The sequence below is a fragment of the Neoarius graeffei genome, chromosome 7 (assembly GCF_027579695.1).
Source record: "Neoarius graeffei isolate fNeoGra1 chromosome 7, fNeoGra1.pri, whole genome shotgun sequence".
Taxonomy (NCBI): domain Eukaryota; kingdom Metazoa; phylum Chordata; class Actinopteri; order Siluriformes; family Ariidae; genus Neoarius; species Neoarius graeffei.
Genome location: NC_083575.1, coordinates 35,760,309 through 35,781,526, shown reverse-complemented (window position 1 = coordinate 35,781,526; position 21,218 = coordinate 35,760,309). Strand labels below are relative to the sequence as shown.

Genomic DNA, 21,218 nt, shown 5'->3' with positions numbered 1-21,218 from the left:
AGGACGACATTACTGTCTCAGCAAAGATTACAGAGGTTGCTGGCCGGTGGATTTATAGGCATTGATTATGCCACTGTAAGGCTACTGGATGGCCAGTTAGAGATGGAGGCGGTGGCAAAGGGATAAGGGGTTGTAGGCAGAGAGAAGCCGTGGACGTGTAAACAAAAGCCTAGTGGACGGCTGCACAGCCGGACATTTTTCCTCCGCAGACCGTTACGGCAGCGTCACCTTGACTACGAGCCTGTCACCGGGTGTCCTGCAGGGCCTGAGAAAGCGCGATGTGAGAAAATCTGAGTGATCCACAAGAAAACAAGTGTTCAAAGATTCACAAACGCAAACAGACTCTCAGATAGACAGGTCAACAAAACGACCCATCGTTAACCCTTTTGAAACTGGCACTCACACCCTCTGAGGTTTTCCTCCGTGAATTATTGACTGGGTGGCTATAGATGGATGGCTGAGCTGTGACAGTCGGGCAAAGAGGATCAATTTTCAGCGCTTGTCAAAACCAAGGAAAGCCGAGTAAATCAGCCAAGCAGAAAACCGACTGACGAACGGCAAGAAAAAAGGAAGTGACCTAATATAAGCATGCTGCCTCAGTGTCAGATGATAAATCATATTGAGCGCGTCTGACGATGCTAATGCTGCAATATTTTCCCTCGTCACATCACACGAACAGGCCAACAATGGAGCCCTAATGAAAATCAGCAGGCAAAATGCAGCAGCACAGACGGCAGCATGGATTGCCATCAATTTCCCATTTTGCTGGCATGAGGAGAAAAATGAGTACTATTTGCATGTCTGATTATTGCATAAATCAAATCTTGTTTTTTGGTTTTTTTCAATCTGGGAAAATTATATATGAAAAGAAAGGCAAGGAAGGCGGCACGGTGGTGTAGTGGTTAGCGCTGTCGCCTCACAGCAAGAAGGTCCGGGTTCGAGCCCCGTGGCCGGCGAGGGCCTTTCTGTGCAGAGTTTGCATGTTCTCCACGTGTCCGCGTGGGTTTCCTCCGGGTGCTCCGGTTTCCCCCACAGTCCAAAGACATGCAGGTTAGGTTAACTGGTGACTCTAAATTGACCGTAGGTGTGAATGGTTGTCTGTGTCTATGTGTCAGCCCTGTGATGACCTGGCGACTTGTCCAGGGTGTACCCCGCCTTTCGCCCATAGTCAGCTGGGATAGGCTCCAGCTTGCCTGCGACCCTGTAGAAGGATAAAGCGGCTAGAGATAATGAGATGAGATGAGAAGAAAGGCAAGCAAGGCAGCACGGTGGTGTAGTGGTTAGCGCTGTCGCCTCACAGCAAGAAGGTCCGGGTTCGAGCCCCGTAGCCGGCGAGGGCCTTTCTGTGCGGAGTTTGCATGTTCTCCCCGTGTCCGCGTGGGTTTCCTCCGGGTGCTCCGGTTTCCCCCACAGTCCAAAGACATGCAGGTTAGGTTAACTGGTGACTCTAAATTGACCGTAGGTGTGAATGTGAGTGTGAATGGTTGTCTGTGTCTATGTGTCAGCCCTGTGATGACCTGGCGACTTGTCCAGGGTGTACCCCGCCTTTCGCCCGTAGTCAGCTGGGATAGGCTCCAGCTTGCCTGCGACCCTGTAGAACAGGATAAAGCGGCTAGAGATGAGAGAAGAAAGGCAAGCAGCGAACAATGCAGGGCGCTGGCAAACGAAAGACTGGTACGGGAGGAGCAGAACTCCTTTCCTTTTTTCACTGCAGTGCTGTTTCCTACCGTTAAAGCATTGCGAGATCTTCACCTGGTGAATTAGGCTTTCTCCGCATCTGCATTTAGACCATAACTGAGTCTCGGTCAGTTTTCCAGGCCTGGTTGGGAATATTGCTTGCTCGTTGACTCCGGTAGCCGTGAAAGCTCCTGCCTGTCCACGTTCTGAGCTTCTGTTTGTGCCTTGTGATGCTCGCTTTGTACGTGAGCACATTACACCATGGCATGCGTAAAACATCTTGTCCTTGGCGCTGGAATCAGATCAAAGTCACGGTACGTCTTTCAGTTTCATTTTATGTTTATTTCCATGTCCTTTCCTGACGCATTCTTGCTGGTTCTGTTCTCTGCTGGAGAAGTGAAAACAATGTACATTGTTTTGGCCCCCTCCAGGTCTTGAGCAGTGAGGTCTAGCAGCAAACTACAACACAGGATGCCAAAGTTCAAACAGCAAACACTCCCTGCTCTTTGATCATGGCTTTCATCTACCGTATAAAATTAAATTCACTCGACTTCAGTCGAAAAAAAAAAAGCCGAAGAATATCGTTTCATCCTCATTCATTCTCTTTATTCTTATTTAGCTTCTGGTGATTCATGAACAGTGTATGAATTACACCATGCTTGCATAAGACTACACATTAATCTCCCGTGCTTTGTTCCAGGAAGAGCAGAACCGCGGAAAGCCCAACTGGGAACACCTGAACGAAGACCTGCACGTCCTAATCACAGTAGAAGATGCTCAGAACCGTGCTGAGATCAAACTCAAACGAGCCGTGGAGGAGGTGAACAAGTTGCTGGTGCCTGCAGTAAGTTTCTCTCACATCACTTCCTGCTACAGCTCGTGACCTTTATTCTTGTTGCACAGCAGAACTATTTTTACCACTGAAATGAATGTATTGGAGTGAAAGAGAAGCAGTGTCATAAGACAAAAGTTTTTGGACGGAAGGTGAAATGAATTTTTTTTTTTGAGCATGCCGTTTATAGAGAATTTTACCGTATGGGGGAAAAAAAAGGCATTAGGCACGACTGAACAGGAGTAAATATCTGCGTGTGAGAGTTTCTTGTGTCTTGCCTTGACTGATGAGTTGATTATGCAGCTTCTCCAGACCTTTGGGTGCTTATTAGAGTATTCATTTCATTCAGAATAGCATCATCACATCGCCAGATATAATGTCTACCCTTTAAAACCAATTATCAAAGATTGCACTACTTGGCATTCCACTGTACACTGCAGCCGAGTTGCCGATCATCCCAAGTGTCAGCTTTATCCGAGCAAACGAGTCTTCGGACAGTTTTGTTTTGCTGGTGTGTTTAATGCATGCATGTGTGTGTGTGTGTTTTGTGCTATTCTTTGAGCAACTCCACATTTCCTCTTTTTGTTTCCATTCGCTGCCGTGTCACTTGACAAGTAGGAAATGAAATTTACTCTCATCACGCTGGAGAAAGAGGAAGTGCTCCTCTTCGTGCTGCTGCAATTGAGTAATTGTTTAGATCACTAGCGTTCTTTCGCCATGGCCTTTTAAACATTTTCATCTGTGCTAATTCCTTCGAGTTGGGAGTTTCATTTGAATCCGTAAGTGCACGGGATGGGTGTTGTGGACATTTGCACATTATCCCTTTGTGAAACTGAGGTCTCTGAAATACCGGCCTTCAAGTATGTGCTATATTAAGGCTACACCCACACGACAACGGCAACGAGATTTTATTAAAAAAAATATATCGCGTCCACATGGGCAACGGATCAGTAAAATATCAGGTCCATATGGCAACGCAACGCTTGCTGAAAACGATGCAATACACATGCCACACCTCTAGGGGCGCTGTAAGACGGTCCCATCGGAGACACCAGAACAATAGAAGTAGGCGCATGCACATAAACATAGACATCCTATTATTACGTAGACGGAGCATCCAACGTAAATTCTAAAAGCACTGACGAGATGCGGGGCCGCCATCTTGGAGTGGTGATACGCTGCACTCAGTGTAATGCGCTGGCAGCGCTGGCTCGCATTTTTTTGTCATACATGTAGCTATGATAAAGGATAGCGGCGGGGTTATTATTCATAGTTGGCTTCACGTTAATAGAATATCCTGATATTAAAGTGCCATTCCACCATTGGATGTATTCTTTGGCATAAAATACAATATATTTTATGACAACATGACTAGACAGAGAAATCTTTTAGCTCCAAAATGATATATCAAACATCATTTTTTGACAACGACAAGTATATTAATTTTGCGACCAAAGTCACCTACCCTTTTAATTTCCGCGCGTGATGTCATCGGCAGGTTCCCCTTCTTGTGTACCACGTGTCGGTCTATTTTTAGACCAGGAAACCCCCAAAGTGAGAGAGTCATTTCTCCTCGTATATGGGGGCCGAAAAAATTGCAAAAAATTTTGAGTTAATCTTTCAGTTAGCTAGATTTATTGGTATTAGCTAGATTTATTGGTATTATTTTTATCGCGTTCTATCCGCCATTGCTGATAACATGTGCCACGTCACACGTCACGTGGTACACAAGAAGGGGAACCTGCCGATGACATCACGCGCGGAAATTAAAAGGGTAGGTGACTTTGGTCGCAAAATTAATATACTTGTCGTCGTCAAAAAATGATGTTTGATATATCATTTTGAAGCTAAAAGATTTCTCTATCTAGTGATACCATTTATATATGTTGTCAAAATATTAGGGCTGTAACAATATGCGTATCGAAATCACGATACGCAGAGCCACGATCCGTGTCGCGATACAAGAAGGCAGAATCGCGGTACACCCTTTCAAACTTCTCCTCAGCCCAAAAACAGAGGCGCTTCCAAACTTCAATTTATGAATACTTTACTTTTTATTTAAATTACATTTTAAACTTACTTAAATTACTTTTATTTTTTATATCTATTAGTAAGTCGTTTTTTCGCCGACCTGCGACAATCTTCTGCGAGTCACGCAACGTCCACACTCGCCACTGGCAGAGCATTAATTTCTTTTAAGCGGTCGCCATTCTGTTTGCGACGCGGGGAGCGAATCTGTAAACAAGCAGCTCATTGGCTGGCTAGGTGTGCCACAAGCCAATCACAATCACTTGACCGGAAAGGCATGCAGTGTTGCCAGATTGGGCGGGTTTAGGTGCTTTTTGGCTGGTTTTGAACACATTTTGGGGTGGAAAACGTTAGCAATATCTGGCAACACTGAAGGCATGTCTGCTTGGGCGGAAGCCTTCTGCGGCAGTTACATTTTGACACGCGAGCAATGTTTCACTATAAAAATTCCGTAATTTTCATCTGTTTTCCGCGATCACAGAAAATCATTGGCCCTATGAGAGTGAGACAGTGAGAGAGCCACCCCTATACCCCCCCCCCCCCCCCCCCCCCAAAAAAATCTTAACGGATTTACACGATTTGGAAAAATGACTTTTTCAGAACCGAAAAAAACAGAGCTTCCGGCTCAACAGTATTATTTTGAGAAATAAAACAGTCTTTGAATATACATTTGTTCATTTTTGCATACATATTACTCATTCTCTGCAGTGGTCTGAATTATTTGTTATTAAATAGTTAATGTAAGTAAGTAAATGTTAATAAGTCAAATTTACTACTTTAAAAAAACATTTAAAAAAAAATCGTGTGCGTATCGAATCGTGGGTCAAAAATCACGATACGAATCGAATCGTGAGTTGGGTGTATCGTTACAGCCCTACAAAATATATTGTATTTTATGCCAAAGAATACATCCAATGGTGGAATGGCACTTTAAGTGAACAGACGTCGGAGATTGTTGAAGTTGAGGAAACGGTGATTAATATCCTACAAAAAATGTGTGAATACTAAATACATTAGATATAAACAGCTTAACGTTTTTCTATCGGCTACAACCACCAATCTGTTGCAATGGATAGGGTCAATTCAGGTAAAGTGGGACACTTTTTTAAATAAAATGCGGTTTTAACAATCTAAATCCATTATAATGATTCAAATGTGTGTATGTTTTCTTTAAATAGATTGTTAAGAACATATCAAAGGGGAAATGAATCTATTCAGTGAATTTATAAGAGATGGCGAAGGGTAATCTTGTAGCATTTCCTCTACTGTTATTTACAGGTTACTTTAACCGACAAACTTTTTTTTTTTTGAAACCGAGAAAAATGTGACAGGTTAGCGTAGGTTAACAGCCCTACCCCTAACACAATCTAGACTGTACATTTATACCCGTTGGTGTTCACAATCATCATAATTTCTTCATCATTTATTTCGACTTTATCATATTTAATTTCATTCATGTCTATTATTGTCATACTCTTATGTATTAGACTAGTGCTACCTGATGATGATTTAAGTCTCTTAGCTCCTTCTCAGCTCTGGTAGTATACTATTTAAAAAAAAACAACAAATAGTACGGTAATGTTAAATCTTACTTGTGAAAAGTAATCCCCCTGCTTCTGTTTGAAACGGTTCGCTCGTTTGAGCAGGAGTACGCTGAGCACCAGCCTGGCATTTTGTCTCTTGTCTTCTTCTTCAGTCGTGTAGTATGGTGCAGTAATAGACGTTACCTTGATATACATATGAGTATCTCGCGCTTATCTCACCACTCCAAGATGGCGACCGTATTTCTCGCGTCAGAACAGCCAACGCTCCGTCTACGTAATAATAGGATGTCTATGCGCATAAACCCCTTCTTCTACCCAGCGTGAAGCACTGTCAGGAACAAACACACAACAACAAGAAGATGGCTGCGACTACGCGAGGAAATCGTGCCTTCTGTGTGTACAAATTAGTTTTATTAGTGTGCATAGTTTTCATCTCATCTCATTATCTGTAGCCGCTTTATCCTTCTACAGGGTCGCAGGCAAGCTGGAGCCTATCCCAGCTGACTACGGGCGAAAGGCGGGGTACACCCTGGACAAGTCGCCAGGTCATCACAGGGCTGACACATAGACACAGACAACCATTCACACTCACATTCACACCTACGGTCAATTTAGAGTCACCAGTTAACCTAACCTGCATGTCTTTGGACTGTGGGGGAAACCGGAGCACCCGGAGGAAACCCACGCGGACACGGGGAGAACATGCAAACTCCACACAGAAAGGCCCTCGCCGGCCACGGGGCTCGAACCCGGACCTTCTTGCTGTGAGGCGACAGCGCTAACCACTACACCACCGTGCCGCCCGTGCATAGTTTTATATAACTTAATTTTCTTATTGTGTGTGAACATTTTGAAAAACATTTTTATATAATTTATATAACTTTTTATATTGTGTGTGAACATTCTGAAAAGCAGTCTTATCCAATAAAAAAAAAGAAATTCAAGAAATGCTTCAGTTACTTGTTTATTTAAAAGAAAAGCTGTATACAAAAGTGAATGCAATGCAGTGGTTCATACAAAACAGCGAGAGTGCTGCTTGTTCTAGTCATGTGGTTGTGACGTCATCGTAAACAAATCCGTTCTACTCATCCAGACGACTTCGCAACGGCGCCGTTGCCAGATTTTTCCACTCTGGAACCCGTTCTCAAAAAATATCGTTGTGGGGCACCCAAAACGCCGGTGCCGTGTGGACGCCAGGCCGAAACGATAAACAATTTTATCAGATTCACCTGAATCCGTTGCCATGTGGACAGGGTCTAAGTGGACCTGAATATTTAATAACTAATGACCTAAAAGGTGACGGCACGGTGGTGTAGTGGTTAGCGCTGTCGCCTCACAGCAAGAAGGTCCGGGTTCGAGCCCCGTGGCCGGCGAGGGCCTTTCTGTGTGGAGTTTGCATGTTCTCCCCGTGTCCGCGTGGGTTTCCTCCGGGTGCTCCGGTTTCCCCCACAGTCCAAAGACATGCAGGTTAGGTTAACTGGTGACTCTAAATTGACCGTAGGTGTGAGTGCGAATGGTTGTCTGTGTCTATGTGTCAGCCCTGTGATGACCTGGCGACTTGTCCAGGGTGTACCCCGCCTCTCGCCCGTAGTCAGCTGGGATAGGCTCCAGCTTGCCGGCGACCCTGTAGAACAGGATAAAGCGGCTACAGATAATGAGATGAGAGATGAGACGAACCTAAAAGGTTAATTTCATCTGGTGGATTTGATCTTGATTTATTTTGATGAGTATAACTCCGCTAGCTCACGTGATGCGTCAGGCTGAGGTCAGCTGATGGACTAGTAGCTTCATGTAGGTCATGGTTATTGGATTACGTGAGCTGCCACTGATGAATTCAAAGCTATGGGGAGTCTGCTAACAGCTAGGGCATGACCAGAATCCCACTATGTTGATTTCATTATCTGCAAGGCATTAATGAAGAACACGAGACGACAGAGTCTATGACCGGAGCACCTGGAGGCCCCTAAACTGTGTGTATTAGCACGATTAGTCTGTAGACCTACATTCATTTGTTTCCAGTCAGATTTTGTCTGACACTACTTTGTCTGTATTCAATAAAAAGTTCACCTGTTTGGAAGAACTGACAAATGAGCTTGTGTTCCTGGATCACTTTTGCATCTTGCATCTTCAAGATGGACATTTTACAACAAGCGCATCATTTATGGCTATTCCCTGAAGTAACCAGAACAAACAACACGGGCGTTTGGTTTTTTGTATCTTCACTGCTACCTGCTACTACTGCCTGTGTTATTATCCTGATCTCTGACATTCTATCGAGCAACACTGAGCACCATAGGAGCAATCTGAAGAGTTAAGGGTAAAGAAAGAGCAGCGTAATCACCATGAATCCTGAACCCACTCCCACAGACTTCCCTAGGACTGTGAATCAAGTGTACGAGCAATAGCACTGACTTTTCAACTAAATACATGATTCATTGTTTTATATGATTCATCCTCTTATGTGACTTCTTGCCTGTGACCATACTGCAGTCACTCACAGAGATTCTTCGCTAAAACATGAGTAAAAAAATGCAGCATTACTAACTTTGGCGTATTTTATAAACATAATTTGAGTTATTTGACTATTTAACTAACTCGTTAGTCTGGCTAACACGACTTCAAAGCTCTGCGAGCATTTGGTCTGGCAAAGATATTAAGCCCAACCGTTTCCCAAAGCGCGTGGTTGACCCGCCTCCCTGAAATGCCTCAGTTTGCTACTGGTCGAAGCCAGAAAAGGCTGTGACGAAGCTTAAACCAATCACATCACTCTTTCCTCTGACGTATGTGACGCGACGGAAACTGCTTGAGTAACAGGAAGAAGATAAATACCTCCAGGGCTGCTCTTTGCTCCGTTTTCAATGAGAACTTCCCGTTGAATGCTTTCAATACAGCATCTACCGCTGTGTCAAAGGCTTGCCGCTGCTCCATGTTCGTAATGTTTCTAGTGAATGAAGCGCTTCCGGCATAGATTCTGTAAACAATCTATGGCTTCCGGTCGCAGTTCTACTACGTCAGTGCCTTGAACACGCCTCTACCCAGGGCCGCTGGAGATGCTCAAAGTTGATTGGCTCCCGATTTTTCGGGAACTTGGAAGAGCTGGAGATAGCTTGCCTTGCCAGACTAAGTTCGCAACAGGCCCTCGTGTTGCGTCACACTTAGGATGGGCGGGCCCAGGCTACTAACTCGTATTTAAATGATCATGTACTTGCTATCGAAGCTAGATATAACAGACTTATTTGCAGAGGTGGACAAAGTACCCAACTTCATTACTTAAGTCAGAGTACAGATCCCGCCAGTCAAATGTTACTCCGATACAAGTGAAAGTTGCCCAGTCAAATTTTTACTTAAGTTAAAGTACTTGCTTTTAAAAATACTTCAGTATTAAAAGTACATTTTCTGTCTATTTTTAGACAGGTTTACTTCTTCTCTGATTCAGGAGCTTGGTAGCAAATTTGAATTTCCCTCCGGGGATTAATAAAGTAATTCTGATTCTGAACACATCGTTGTATTATTGCCACAACAAAAACAGAAATGTGAATTCGCAAAATGAACGCGTGCTGTGCCATCATGGTGGTTTAACGTTAAACTAGCTAGTCAGTGAAACTCCACCTGACATGCTAGCAAACTCTTTTCAAACTCAAATCATATTTGGTAGCTAACGCTACTAGAAAAGAAAGATTTCTACATTCTGTTTATTTGGCAAGATTATGCTAAAACATATATTTCTGAAAGTACTAAAGATAAGTTAACGTTATTCATGTTAGCGTAACTCCGTGTTTACATGCTAACTAACAGTGTCCAAGTTAACTAGCTATGTGTTAACGTTAGCCGTGAACAAGGCAATGGCAACTTGGTGGGCAAATCTATAGAAAGTCGTTCGACTAACCAGACTGCATAGCTATTGTTAGCTTTAAAAGCGCAGACAACTTCATTGCAAGCTTTCTCTTAGAATAAAACGTTTACAGACCTCAATATGCTCCCGCAGGTTGGATGGCGAGTTTTTGTAGGCCGCGATATGGTTCGTTTTTGGCAAACATTTAAAACGAAACGAATCTGTAATCCTTTCAGAAAACTGAAACATGGGTTCTACTGTAGGTATGGCCATGGGTGCGTGTATGCTCCAGAAGAACCGCCTTCTTCCATTCTGCCATCACCTGATCGTGTTAAATAATGCTGCGGAGAAATCATTGAACTTGATTTTATACAGTCTGTGGACGAGACGTGACGCTAGTGATTACTGATCGGCTGCCTCAGTGTCACCTGCGAAAAAACCAATCACGTTTTAGAAAAGAAAAAAACATCCACTTTCAAAGCTGCTTCATAGTAACGAGGACCTTGACAGAAATGTAGTGGAGTGAAAAGTACAATATTTGTCTTTCAAATGTAGTGAAGTTAAAGTCATAAGTTTCCAAAAAATAATACTCAAGTAAAGTACAGATACTCAGAAAGTGTACTTAAGTACCGTACTTAAGTAAGTGTACTTCGTTACTGTCCACCTCTGCTTATTTGATATCTTGTGTGGGTGACATACTGGCACAGTAAGTAGACTGCCACCTCACAGCTACACTATATTAGCCTGGGCCCGCCCATCCTAAGTGTGACGCAACACGGGGGCCTGTTGCGAGCTTAGTCTGGCAAGGCAAGCTATCTCCAGCTCTTCCAAGCTCCCGAAAAATCGGGAGCCAATCAACTTTGAGCATCTCCAACGGCCCTGGGTAGAGGCGTGTTCAAGGCAGTGACGTAGTAGAACTGCGACCGGAAGCCATAGATTGTTTACAGAATCTATGCCGGAAGCGCTTCATTCACTAGAAACATTACGAACATGGAGCAGCGGCAAGCCTTTGACACAGCGGTAGATGCTGTATTGAAAGCATTCAACGGGAAGTTCTCATTGAAAACGGAGCAAAGAGCAGCCCTGGAGGTATTTATTGAAAGGAAGGACGTTTTCGCCTTGCTCCCGACCGGCTTCGGTAAGAGTTTAATCTACCAGTTAGCCCCGTCGCGTCACATACGTCAGAGGAAAGAGTGATGTGATTGGTTTAAGCTTCGTCACAGCCTTTTCTGGCTTCGACCAGTAGCAAACTGAGGCATTTCAGGGAGGCGGGTCAACCACGCACTTTGGGAAACGGTTGGGTTTAATATCTTTGCCAGACCAAATGCTCGCAGAGCTTTGAAGTTGCGTTAGCCAGACTAACACTATATGGCCTAAAGTATGTGGACACCTCACAAATCACCCTTGAAAATATTTCATTCTTTCGTAATGCTCCAGTATACAAAGCCTTTCTAGACAATTGTGTAATTCATACTTTGTGGCAGTGGTTTGGGGAAGGCCCACATATTGGTGTGATGGTCAGGTGTCTACATACTTTTGGCCATATAGTGTACAGGATCCCCAGTTTGATCCTGAGATTGGGTCTGTGTGGAGTTCTCCCAATGCCTGCACAGGCTTTTTCTAGTTTATTCCATCCATTCATTATCTACAACACTTGTCCCACTTGCAGGGGAAACTGGAGCCAATCCCAGCTGACTCTGAGTGAGAGGCAGGGTGTCAAAGTATAGCAGCGTCGAACAACCATTAACACTCATGGGCAGTTTAGAGTAGCCATTTGACTTCATCCACATGTCTGTGGAGTATGGGAGGAAACCCGAGAACCCAGAGGAAACCCATGCATGGTTTAGAAGATGCGAGCTCCACCCAGTCGGCTGCGAGTTTTGAACACGGAACCTTCTTGCTATGAGGAGACAGTGTTAACCGCTGCACCACCGTGCCGGCCTGAGTTTATTCCAACTTTCCAAAAACACGGCAGTAGGATAAAGCAGTTACTGAATGTATAAATGGATGAATGATACCTTACGTGATATACCTTATCCAGCTATAGTGAACGTGCACTACTTTTGCTTTTGGCTTGATCACAATTGGCTGTTCACAAAAGCTCTGCTGTATCCAGGAAGTGTTTGATGGCTGTGGTGTGGTGAAATCTGCCTCACCGTGTGACGGCAGAAAATCAAGCCCAACTTTAGGTACCTGTAATACGTTCCTGATGTGGGTGGAGTACAGAAGCACGGCAGGCGAGAGATGATGTTCACACACACTTTTTATTTTCTTAATGCTTTTCAGCTTTACCGTTTGTTCTAGACACACACACACACACACACACACACACACACACACACACACACACACACACACACACACACACACACACAGTTGTGTTCTGGTCTGGGGGGAGATCCCTTCTCTCTGCTCTCTCCCTCCTTTTCTATCCTCCACTGTTACTGCAACAAACACACACACACACTGAATTGACAACAGGTGCACTGACTTTGTCACTCACCTTCCGTGGCCTCGCCCTCCATTCACAAACTGATGCTAAGCCACGCCCCCGCTGCCACAGTATCATTTAACTTTTTAAAGTGCATATTCGGGACCAATTTCGTTTTATTTTTTTTATATGAAAGCATGTCCCTTTACACACTCATCCAGTAGGGTAATTTTGCACAAGGCCATCTGTCTACAGCAGAAAAAAATAAAATAACAAAACGCGTCTGGAAAAATCCCAAGGGAGTCTGGAGCCAGATTCGTGACGTCACCTGCGGAAGCGCCAGCAGGCTGCGAGAGCTTTGCACGGTTTCAGTGCACAGCCTGTGTAGACCAAGCGCTCCCATTTCTCTCTCATTGTCCGGTCTTTTGGGAAACGATGAGCACTAATCCCATCAAGATTGGTGTTGCTACACCCTCCTACCATACATCTGTTAACCATTTTAATAATTACGTGATAACGTTGAAGAAATTTGCAGAAAACCACCAGGTCATTTTCTCACAAACAAACCAGCGCTGATGTAGGATTCAGAGGGAGGCGTCCCGCACGCGACGTCACGAAAATCAGTGTTTGCCGGGAAATTCAAATGCTAAGTTTTTTCAGAGGCGGACCAATTCGCCTCAAATGGTTTGATTTCAACTGAATTTTTCTGGTATTGTGCAAGATAAAAAAATTGCGCAAAATGTGACAGATATTTGACCAAAGTTTAATATAAAATAGGAGAATTACATTGATCTTGCTCCTGAATTTACCCGTGATATGCACTTTAATGTTTAATGGTTTGGGGCGGCACGGTGGTGTCGTGGTTAGCGCTGTCGCCTCACAGCAAGAAGGTTCTGGGTTCAAGCCCAGCAACCGACGAAGGCCTTTCTGTGTGGAGTTTGCATGTTCTCCCCGTGTCCGCGTGGGTTTCCTCCGGGTGCTCCGGTTTCCCCCACAGTCCAAAGACATGCAGGTTAGGTTAACTGGTGACTCTAAATTGACCGTAGGTGTGAATGTGAGTGTGAATGGTTGTCTGTGTCTATGTGTCAGCCCTGTGATGACCTGGCGACTTGTCCAGGGTGTACCCCGCCTTTCGCCCGTAGTCAGCTGGGATAGGCTCCAGCTTGCCTGCGACCCTGTAGAAGGATAAAGCGGCTAGAGATAATGAGATGAGATGAGATTGTTTAGTGTGTAGGTTGTGGGTGGTTTATACAGACCTGGCAACCTGTAACAGAATCAGTGCAGCTGCTCTGTCATGAAGCAGCGCTGTTTTGTTTTTTTTTGTTTTTTTATTAAACCTAGAGGTGGATGATATTAAAAAAAACAGATATATAATTTTTTTTTCCCCAGGACTGTGTTCCTCTGATAACAGAAACAAAGCTCCAGCTCTCTCTGCTCTTAATCTGTTCTGTTCTTTCAGGATTTATCGCGCACGTCACTCTTTGTTGAGTTTTTTATGCCCGAGTTGTTTGAAACCAATCTGGGTTTTCTGCATCGAATAAGGAAGCGGCTTCACCTGTAAGAAAATGCAAGCAGAAAAAAAAATAAAACGAGATTCTTAAGCAAACTCTTCCATCCTCACTTCTGACTTTCTATTTTTGTAAAATACATTTTGAATACAACTGTGAATTTCTCTGGAGTTTTCAGGCTGAGCTCCTCTCCTCTTATTCTTTAACCGCTCATTTCCTCGTTGTTTTTGAAGCATTTGCTTCTATTTGTTAACATTTGTCTTGATAGCGGGGAGACGGTAATGCCTTTTATCCATTTCTCTGTTTGAACAAGCAAAAACGGCGCAAAAATTAATGATATTGAAGACAGATTAAGCCTTGCTTGCATGAAAGACGGTGTCTGTCTGACCCCAGCTGTATTTGTCACGTGATGCGTGACGTCATGCACAAGGGGTCTATAAACAATACACATCCCATACTACAACAGTGGGGGGATATAAAATAACTTGCAGAGCAGTAAATGAAGCTGAGACTAAGAAAACAGCCAAGTCGTAATGGTGGATACGTAGTGAGGGACGTTTTTAGGAACTGAAATAAAAGATCAAAAAGCCTAACTTCTGTGGTGCTAGATCGTAATATGCGTTCATTCCAACTTGCCCAGTCAGGCATGTCGGGGACATATCCCACTTGCACGAATGCATGTTTCACTTGCCCCGGGCAATCGGGCAGTCCTTAAAGTGCATCTCATCTCATCTCATTATCTGTAGCTGCTTTATCCTGTTCTACAGGGTCGCAGGCAAGCTGGAGCCTATCCCAGCTGACTACGGGCGAAAGGCGGGGTACACCCTGGACAAGTCGCCAGGTCATCACAGGGCTGACACATAGACACAGACAACCATTCACACTCACATTCACACCTACGCTCAATTTAGAGTCACCAGTTAACCTAACCTGCATGTCTTTGGACTGTGGGGGAAACCGGAGCACCTGGAGGAAACCCACGCAGACACGGGGAGAACATGCAAACTCTGCACAGAAAGGCCCTTGCCAGCCACAAGGCTCGAACCCGGACCTTCTTGTTGTGAGGCGACAGCGCTAATCACTACACCACCGTGACGCCCTTTGGTCAAATATCTGTCACATTTTGCGCAATTTTTTTACGTTGCGCAATACCAGAAAAATTCAGTTGAAATCAAGCCATTTGAGGCGAATTGGTCCGCCTCTGAAAAAACTTGGCATTTGGATTTCCCGGGAAACACTGATTTTCATGACGTCGCGTGTGGGACGCCTCCCTCTGAATCCTACGTCAGCGCTGGTTTGTTTATGAGAAAACGACCTGGTGGTTTTCTGCAAATTTCTTCAACGTTATCGCGTAATTATTAAAATGGTTAACAGATGTATGGTAGGAGGGTGTAGCAACACCAATCTTGATGGGATTAGTACTCATCGTTTCCCAAAAGACCGGACAATGAGAGAGAAATGGGAGCGCTTGGTCTACACAGGCTGTGCACTGAAACCGTGCAAAGCTCTCGCAGCCTGCTGGCGCTTCCGCAGGTGACGTCACGAATCTGGCTCCAGACTCCCTTGGGATTTTTCCAGACGCACCTTGTGCAAAATTACCCTTCTGGATGAGTGTGTAAAGGGACATACTTTCATATAAAAAAAAGCACGAAATTGGTCCAGAATATGCCCTTTAATGTCGAGCCCTGGATAAGTGGCTACAGATAATGGATGGATGTTTTAATGTTTTGGTTCCAAGAGGCTGGATGGATCTCTAAGTAATTACCGGGAAAGGAGAAGCTTTACTATGTCCACCAAGTTCTTCTGTCTCCTTGATTCTTTCTGTTAGGTTACTGCTGCTCTGCTCTACTCTTCTCTCTCCCTATCACTGTTTCTTTCCCACTCCCTGTTACTGTCCTCACCACTGAACCCTTCACCATCACAGTGCTCTTTTTTTTTTTAATTGGGACAAAATGTACTTTGGTGGTCCTCAGTTTATACGGGGTGCCTTCAACCCTGTATGCATGAGAAACACTGACTTCACTCTTGGCTTCCAGAGGCTCGTCTCAGAGAAGGAGATAAAAAAAAAAGTCTTTTTTTTTTCCTCTGTTTGCACTAAGAGCTGCTCCTGCTCATCAAGTGCATGCCATAATCCCCACTGAAATTTACATACAGATTGAAGGAGTTCCATGGTGCTTTATCTCCTAGCTGTGCTCCCAGGCAGGCAAATTAAGCAAGTCAGTGACGACAGCCTTTGTGGGAAATGTGCTGTCTTTAGTGACACACATTAGCAGAGGTCCTGTTGTGCCAATACTTGGCTGTTGGGTCATTGGAAAACCACTCATGGGCTGGGAAAAAAGGGGACAAACACGTGGTCTACCTGTCCACACCGAGTGATAGAGCGTATGTCATTCAACCCAGCGGTCATCATCATCATCATCATCATCATCATCATCATTACACTTATAATCAGAAATCATGTTTCTGCAGTAGGCTTGGTGCTGACAGGAGTGCAGTGGTCAGCGAGATGCTGGTAGCACAGTCAAAAGCAATTATCATCAGTGGCTTTGTGACAAAAATACAAAACGCTTAACTGCAGACACTTGCATCTGATTGTGCTGACAGAAGCAGCAATTCGCGCAAGCACACTCATGCACTTACCGCACATGACACTAATCTTGCACAACAAAGTTACAGTTAAATGTGTCAGCCATGTTCAGCTTGTGTCACCTTCAGAGCCACAGCAATACTTTTGAAGTTGGAAGGCCGAGGTAATATCGCTTTTAGGTAATATCGGCGGCACGGTGGTGTAGTGGTTAGCACGGTCGCCTCACAGCTGCCCCTTTTCCACCAAAGCAGGTTCAAGGCTAGTCTGGTTAACACCAGACCATATCACAAGTGAAATATGGTCTGGAATCCGCCTATTGAATTTCTCGTAGGGGAGGTGTGGTTTACGATTGTCAACGGCCGTTTATTGGACGTTGCGAATGTCTATCATTTGGCGTATACGTAGCCCATGGCCAATCATGGCAGTTGTACCCGGTGACGTAGTTAGAGCGACGAAGAGGCGAAGAAAGACTGTAACGCCAAACACTGTTCTTTTTTTAAAACAAACTTTCGCTCTAAACTATTGATCGAAAGTTTGGTTCGTATCACTCGCCGCCATGTTAAATGTGATCCGTAAACAGTCCCAAATAAACTACAAGCTTCCGTTTGTCGAGTAGTACGCATCACCGTCTTTCCACCCCTCCCCACTCTCTGATTGGCTCCCTAACTCAGGCGAGCCTTTAGACCATAGTTTCCATGCTGTCTTTTCAGATTGGAACAATTGTGCAAAGCAGCATGGGATTTCCCAGGCTAGTTCGGGGCCAGTGCTTAGTTTGGAACCGGGTTTTCTGTTTCCACTGACAAAGAACTGGCTCTGGGGCCAGAAAAACCGGTTCCAGGCTAGCACCAACTCTTTGCTGGGCCAGAGGAAAGAACCGCTTACGTCAGCGGGGGGGGGCAGAGTTGTTAAGACCAACAACAATAACAAGACCGCGAAAGATCGCCATTTTTAAGCAACGAGAAGCAGCAGCTGTACAAACGCGAAGTCATCCATTATTATTATTATTGTTGTTGTTGCTGCTGCTTCCGTGTTGTTTTTGCTTCGATATTCATGCCAAGGTTTATGCAAACGTAGTGACGTAACTGACGTATACAGCGACGTAATGACGTGGCTTCCCTTAGCACCGCGAGCTATGGAAAAGCAAACTGGTTCGCAGCTGGCTCGCAAGTTGAATGAGTTGTGAACCAGCACCAGCACTGGCCCCGAACCAGCCCTGGAACTGATTTGGTGGAAAAGAAGACAGCAAGAAGGTTCTGGGTTCGAGCCTAGCGGCCTGCAGGGGCCTTTCTGTGTGGAGTTTGCATGTTGTCTGCGTGGGTTTCCTCCGGGTGCTCCGGTTTCCCCCACAGTTCCAAGACATGCGGTTAGGTTAATATGGGACGGCTTTGGGCTGAGGCACCGAACTCCCAACTGCTCCCCGGGCGCTGTTAGCATGGCTGCCCACTGCTCTGGGTATGTGTGTGTTCACTGCTTTAGATGGGTTAAATCTCATCTCATCTCATCTCATTATCTCTAGCCGCTTTATCCTTCTACAGGGTCGCAGGCAAGCTGGAGCCTATCCCAGCTGACTACAGGCGAAAGGCGGGGTACACCCTGGACAAGTCGCCAGGTCATCACAGGGCTGACACGTAGACACAGACAACCATTCACACTCACATTCACACCTACGCTCAATTTAGAGTCACCAGTTAACCTAACCTGCATGTCTTTGGACTGTGGGGGAAACCGGAGCACCCGGAGGAAACCCACGCGGATACGGGGAGAACATGCAAACTCCGCACAGAAAGGCCCTCGCCGGCCCCGGGGCTCGAACCCGGACCTTCTTGCTGTGAGGCGACAGCACTAACCACTACACCACCGTGCCGCCAGATGGGTTAAATGCAGTGAGGAATTTCACAAGCGTGTGTGTGATGAATGAACTTCTCCTTCTTCTTCTTCTTCTTTTAGCACATATGCCAAACATTGTTTGATGTTTGAGGGATACTTTGTTCTTGACCTTTAAGTGCAAAATACCATGGGATTCTTTTCTTGGCATCTGTGCTCAAAACTCTACAGAAATCGATTTATCTGATCTGGAGCTCCTGATGAGTCATATTTCTAACAAATCAGCGTAGTAGTGACAATAAATTCGATGACCTCGTTTCTTGGACTGAGGCACGCAGCTCCAGCATGAAATTACTCAAATATCCCAGAGAAACCATCTTCAGGGGGGGGAAAAAAAAACCATACTAATATTCTTATTGAAAATATAAGCTGCTGGCCTGTTTTCTAACTTGCTAGAGAAAGTAACGCTCTCACTGATGTTATTTCAGCCAAAGCCAGCTCTAAATGGTCGTTGCTGACGGGGCTACTTTAATTAAAGTTCTGTCCATCAGCCTTCCTGCTGTGGCTCCCAGCCATAGTCAGGACAGATAGAGACAGCTTTAATTGTCATTGCTGGAGATAAAGTGGAATTTAAAATGGAGGTTTAAGGAGGTCGCAGGAGCTATTCACAAACATGCGGTGCAAACACATTGGCCATCAGCTGTCAGAGAAGCGAGGACACTAGAAGAACACGGAGGAGCTCTGGATTATCCTGAAGAGCCAACCACAGCGTGTCAATCACACAGCCGTTCCTGCTTCAGTCAACAGACCTCATGCTCAGCAGTTTTACGTCAGTGCTTGTGACCTCGAGGGAACCAGCGGATGTGTTCTCAGTCTAGTCATTGCATCAGTTTTAGGCCTGATTCCAGGATATCACTGTTTCATTGTCTTACACTCTTACCACACACACACACTCTCTGAAATACGCACTGAAACATGTTCACCTTCTCCAGCTCCCTTGTTTCATTCTCACTGTATTGGACTCGGAGCAGTGCGAGAGCCAAATAAAATTCCTCCTGTTCAGAGGACACTTAACTAGCTGTGTATCTGGGTGGAGAGCTCTGGACTTGAGCTTGGGGATTCCCGTCACAAGCACGTTCCAAGCATACTCTCACAAATGCAAGAATGTACACACAAATGCTGGCATCTCTATGAAGCACAAGTAGACGTGAAACGAGAAGAATCCCTGTGGGGGATGTCAGGAGCCACCATCGCTGTTTGCGACAAGGTGTGTGTTTATGAGTGCAGCCGAATGGAGAAATAAAAGGCCCAGTGGTTTGTGGGAGTTTCCATCTGTTCTCTGTGCAGCACAATAGGCTCCCTCTTGCATGACATGTTTTTGTGCCGCTTGCTGCTTCTCTGAGTGCTTCGTCCAGCTGCCCAGGCAGGGAGCCTCTCTTTCAACATGGCCCTTGCTTCTCTGACTGGAAATGGGGCTGGGTGTGTGTGTGTGTGTGTGTGTGTGTGTGTGTGTGTGTGTGTGTGTGTGTGTGTGTGTGTGTGCGTGTGAGTTAGGACCTTGGGACAAAATGAAGAACACAAATTGGTTTATAGAAATGTTACATTCCACGGATTTTCTTTCATTCTCCCAAGGAAGAAAAAGGTTCAAAATATTGTGTGTGAAGATATTAGCTGTCAGTAAACAGCTTCTGTTCTAATTCAGATTGCCTGGCCGTTTTTGTATAGCATTTTTAAGATATGAGATATAACTGTTTTCTTCCGACCAACTCTGGAGAGTGAAAGGGTCATCACAAATCTCTCATCTCATTATCTGTAGCCGCTTTATCCTGTCCTACAGGGTCGCAGGCAAGCTGGAGCCTATCCCAGCTGACTACGGGCGAAAGGCGGGGTACACCCTGGACAAGTCGCCAGGTCATCACAGGGCTGACACATAGACACAGACAACCATTCACACTCACACCTACGGTCAATTTAGAGTCACCAGTTAACCTAACCTGCATGTCTTTGGACTGTGGGGGAAACCGGAGCACCCGGAGGAAACCCACGCGGACACGGGGAGAACATGCAAACTCCACACAGAAAGGCCCTCGCCGGCTGCTGGGCTTGAACCCAGAACCTTCTTGCCGTGAGGCGACAGCGCTAACCACTACACCACCGTGCTGCCCCAAAACATTAAACATTAAAGTGCATATCATGGGTACATTCAGGAGCGAGATCAATGTAATTCTCCTATTTTATATCAAACTTTGGTCAAATATCTGTAACATTCTACATTCTCTGCAATTTTTTTACCTTGCGCAATACCAGAAAAATTCAGTTGAAATCGAGCCATTTGAGGCGAATTGGTCCGCCTCTGAAAAAACTTTGCATTTGGATTTCCCAGCAAACACTGATTTTCGTGACGTCGCGTGCGGGACGCCTCCCTCTGAATCCTACGTCAGCGCTGGTTTGTTTATGAGAAAACGACCTGGTGCTTTTCTGCGAATTTCTTCAACGTTATTGCGTAATTATTAAAATGGTTAACAGATGTATCGTAGGAGGGTGTAGCAACACCAATCTTGATGGGATTAGTACTCATCGTTTCCCAAAAGAGCGGACAATGAGAGAGAAATGGGAGCGCTTGGTCTACACAGGCTGTGCACTGAAACCGTGCAAAGCTCTCGCAGCCTGCTGGCGCTTCCGCAGGTGACGTCACGAATCTGGCTCCAGACTCCCTTGGGATTTTTCCAGACGCGTTTTGTTATTTTATTTTTTTCTGCTGGAGACAGATGGCCTTGTGCAAAATTACCCTTCTGGATGAGTGTGTAAAGGGACATGCTTTCATATTAAAAAAAAATAAAATAAAACGAAATTGGTCCAGAATATGCACTTTAAAAAGTTAAATGATACTGTGGCAGCGGGGGCGTGGCTTAGCATCAGTTTGTGAATGGAGGGCGAGGCCACGGAAGGTGAGTG

The 21,218-nt window shown here is 45.1% G+C and overlaps 1 protein-coding gene across 6 annotated transcripts in view; it reads left to right on the top strand.

Annotated features, from left to right (window-relative positions):
- Positions 1-21,218, top strand: part of LOC132889259 (KH domain-containing RNA-binding protein QKI) — a 214,809-nt gene that overhangs the window by 147,016 nt on the left and 46,575 nt on the right. For all 6 annotated transcript variants that reach the window (XM_060925573.1, XM_060925571.1, XM_060925577.1 and 3 more), the window contains exon 4: positions 2,378-2,521. In XM_060925573.1, coding sequence (XP_060781556.1) covers positions 2,378-2,521 — 144 coding nt within the window. The remainder of the gene's footprint in view (positions 1-2,377; positions 2,522-21,218) is intronic.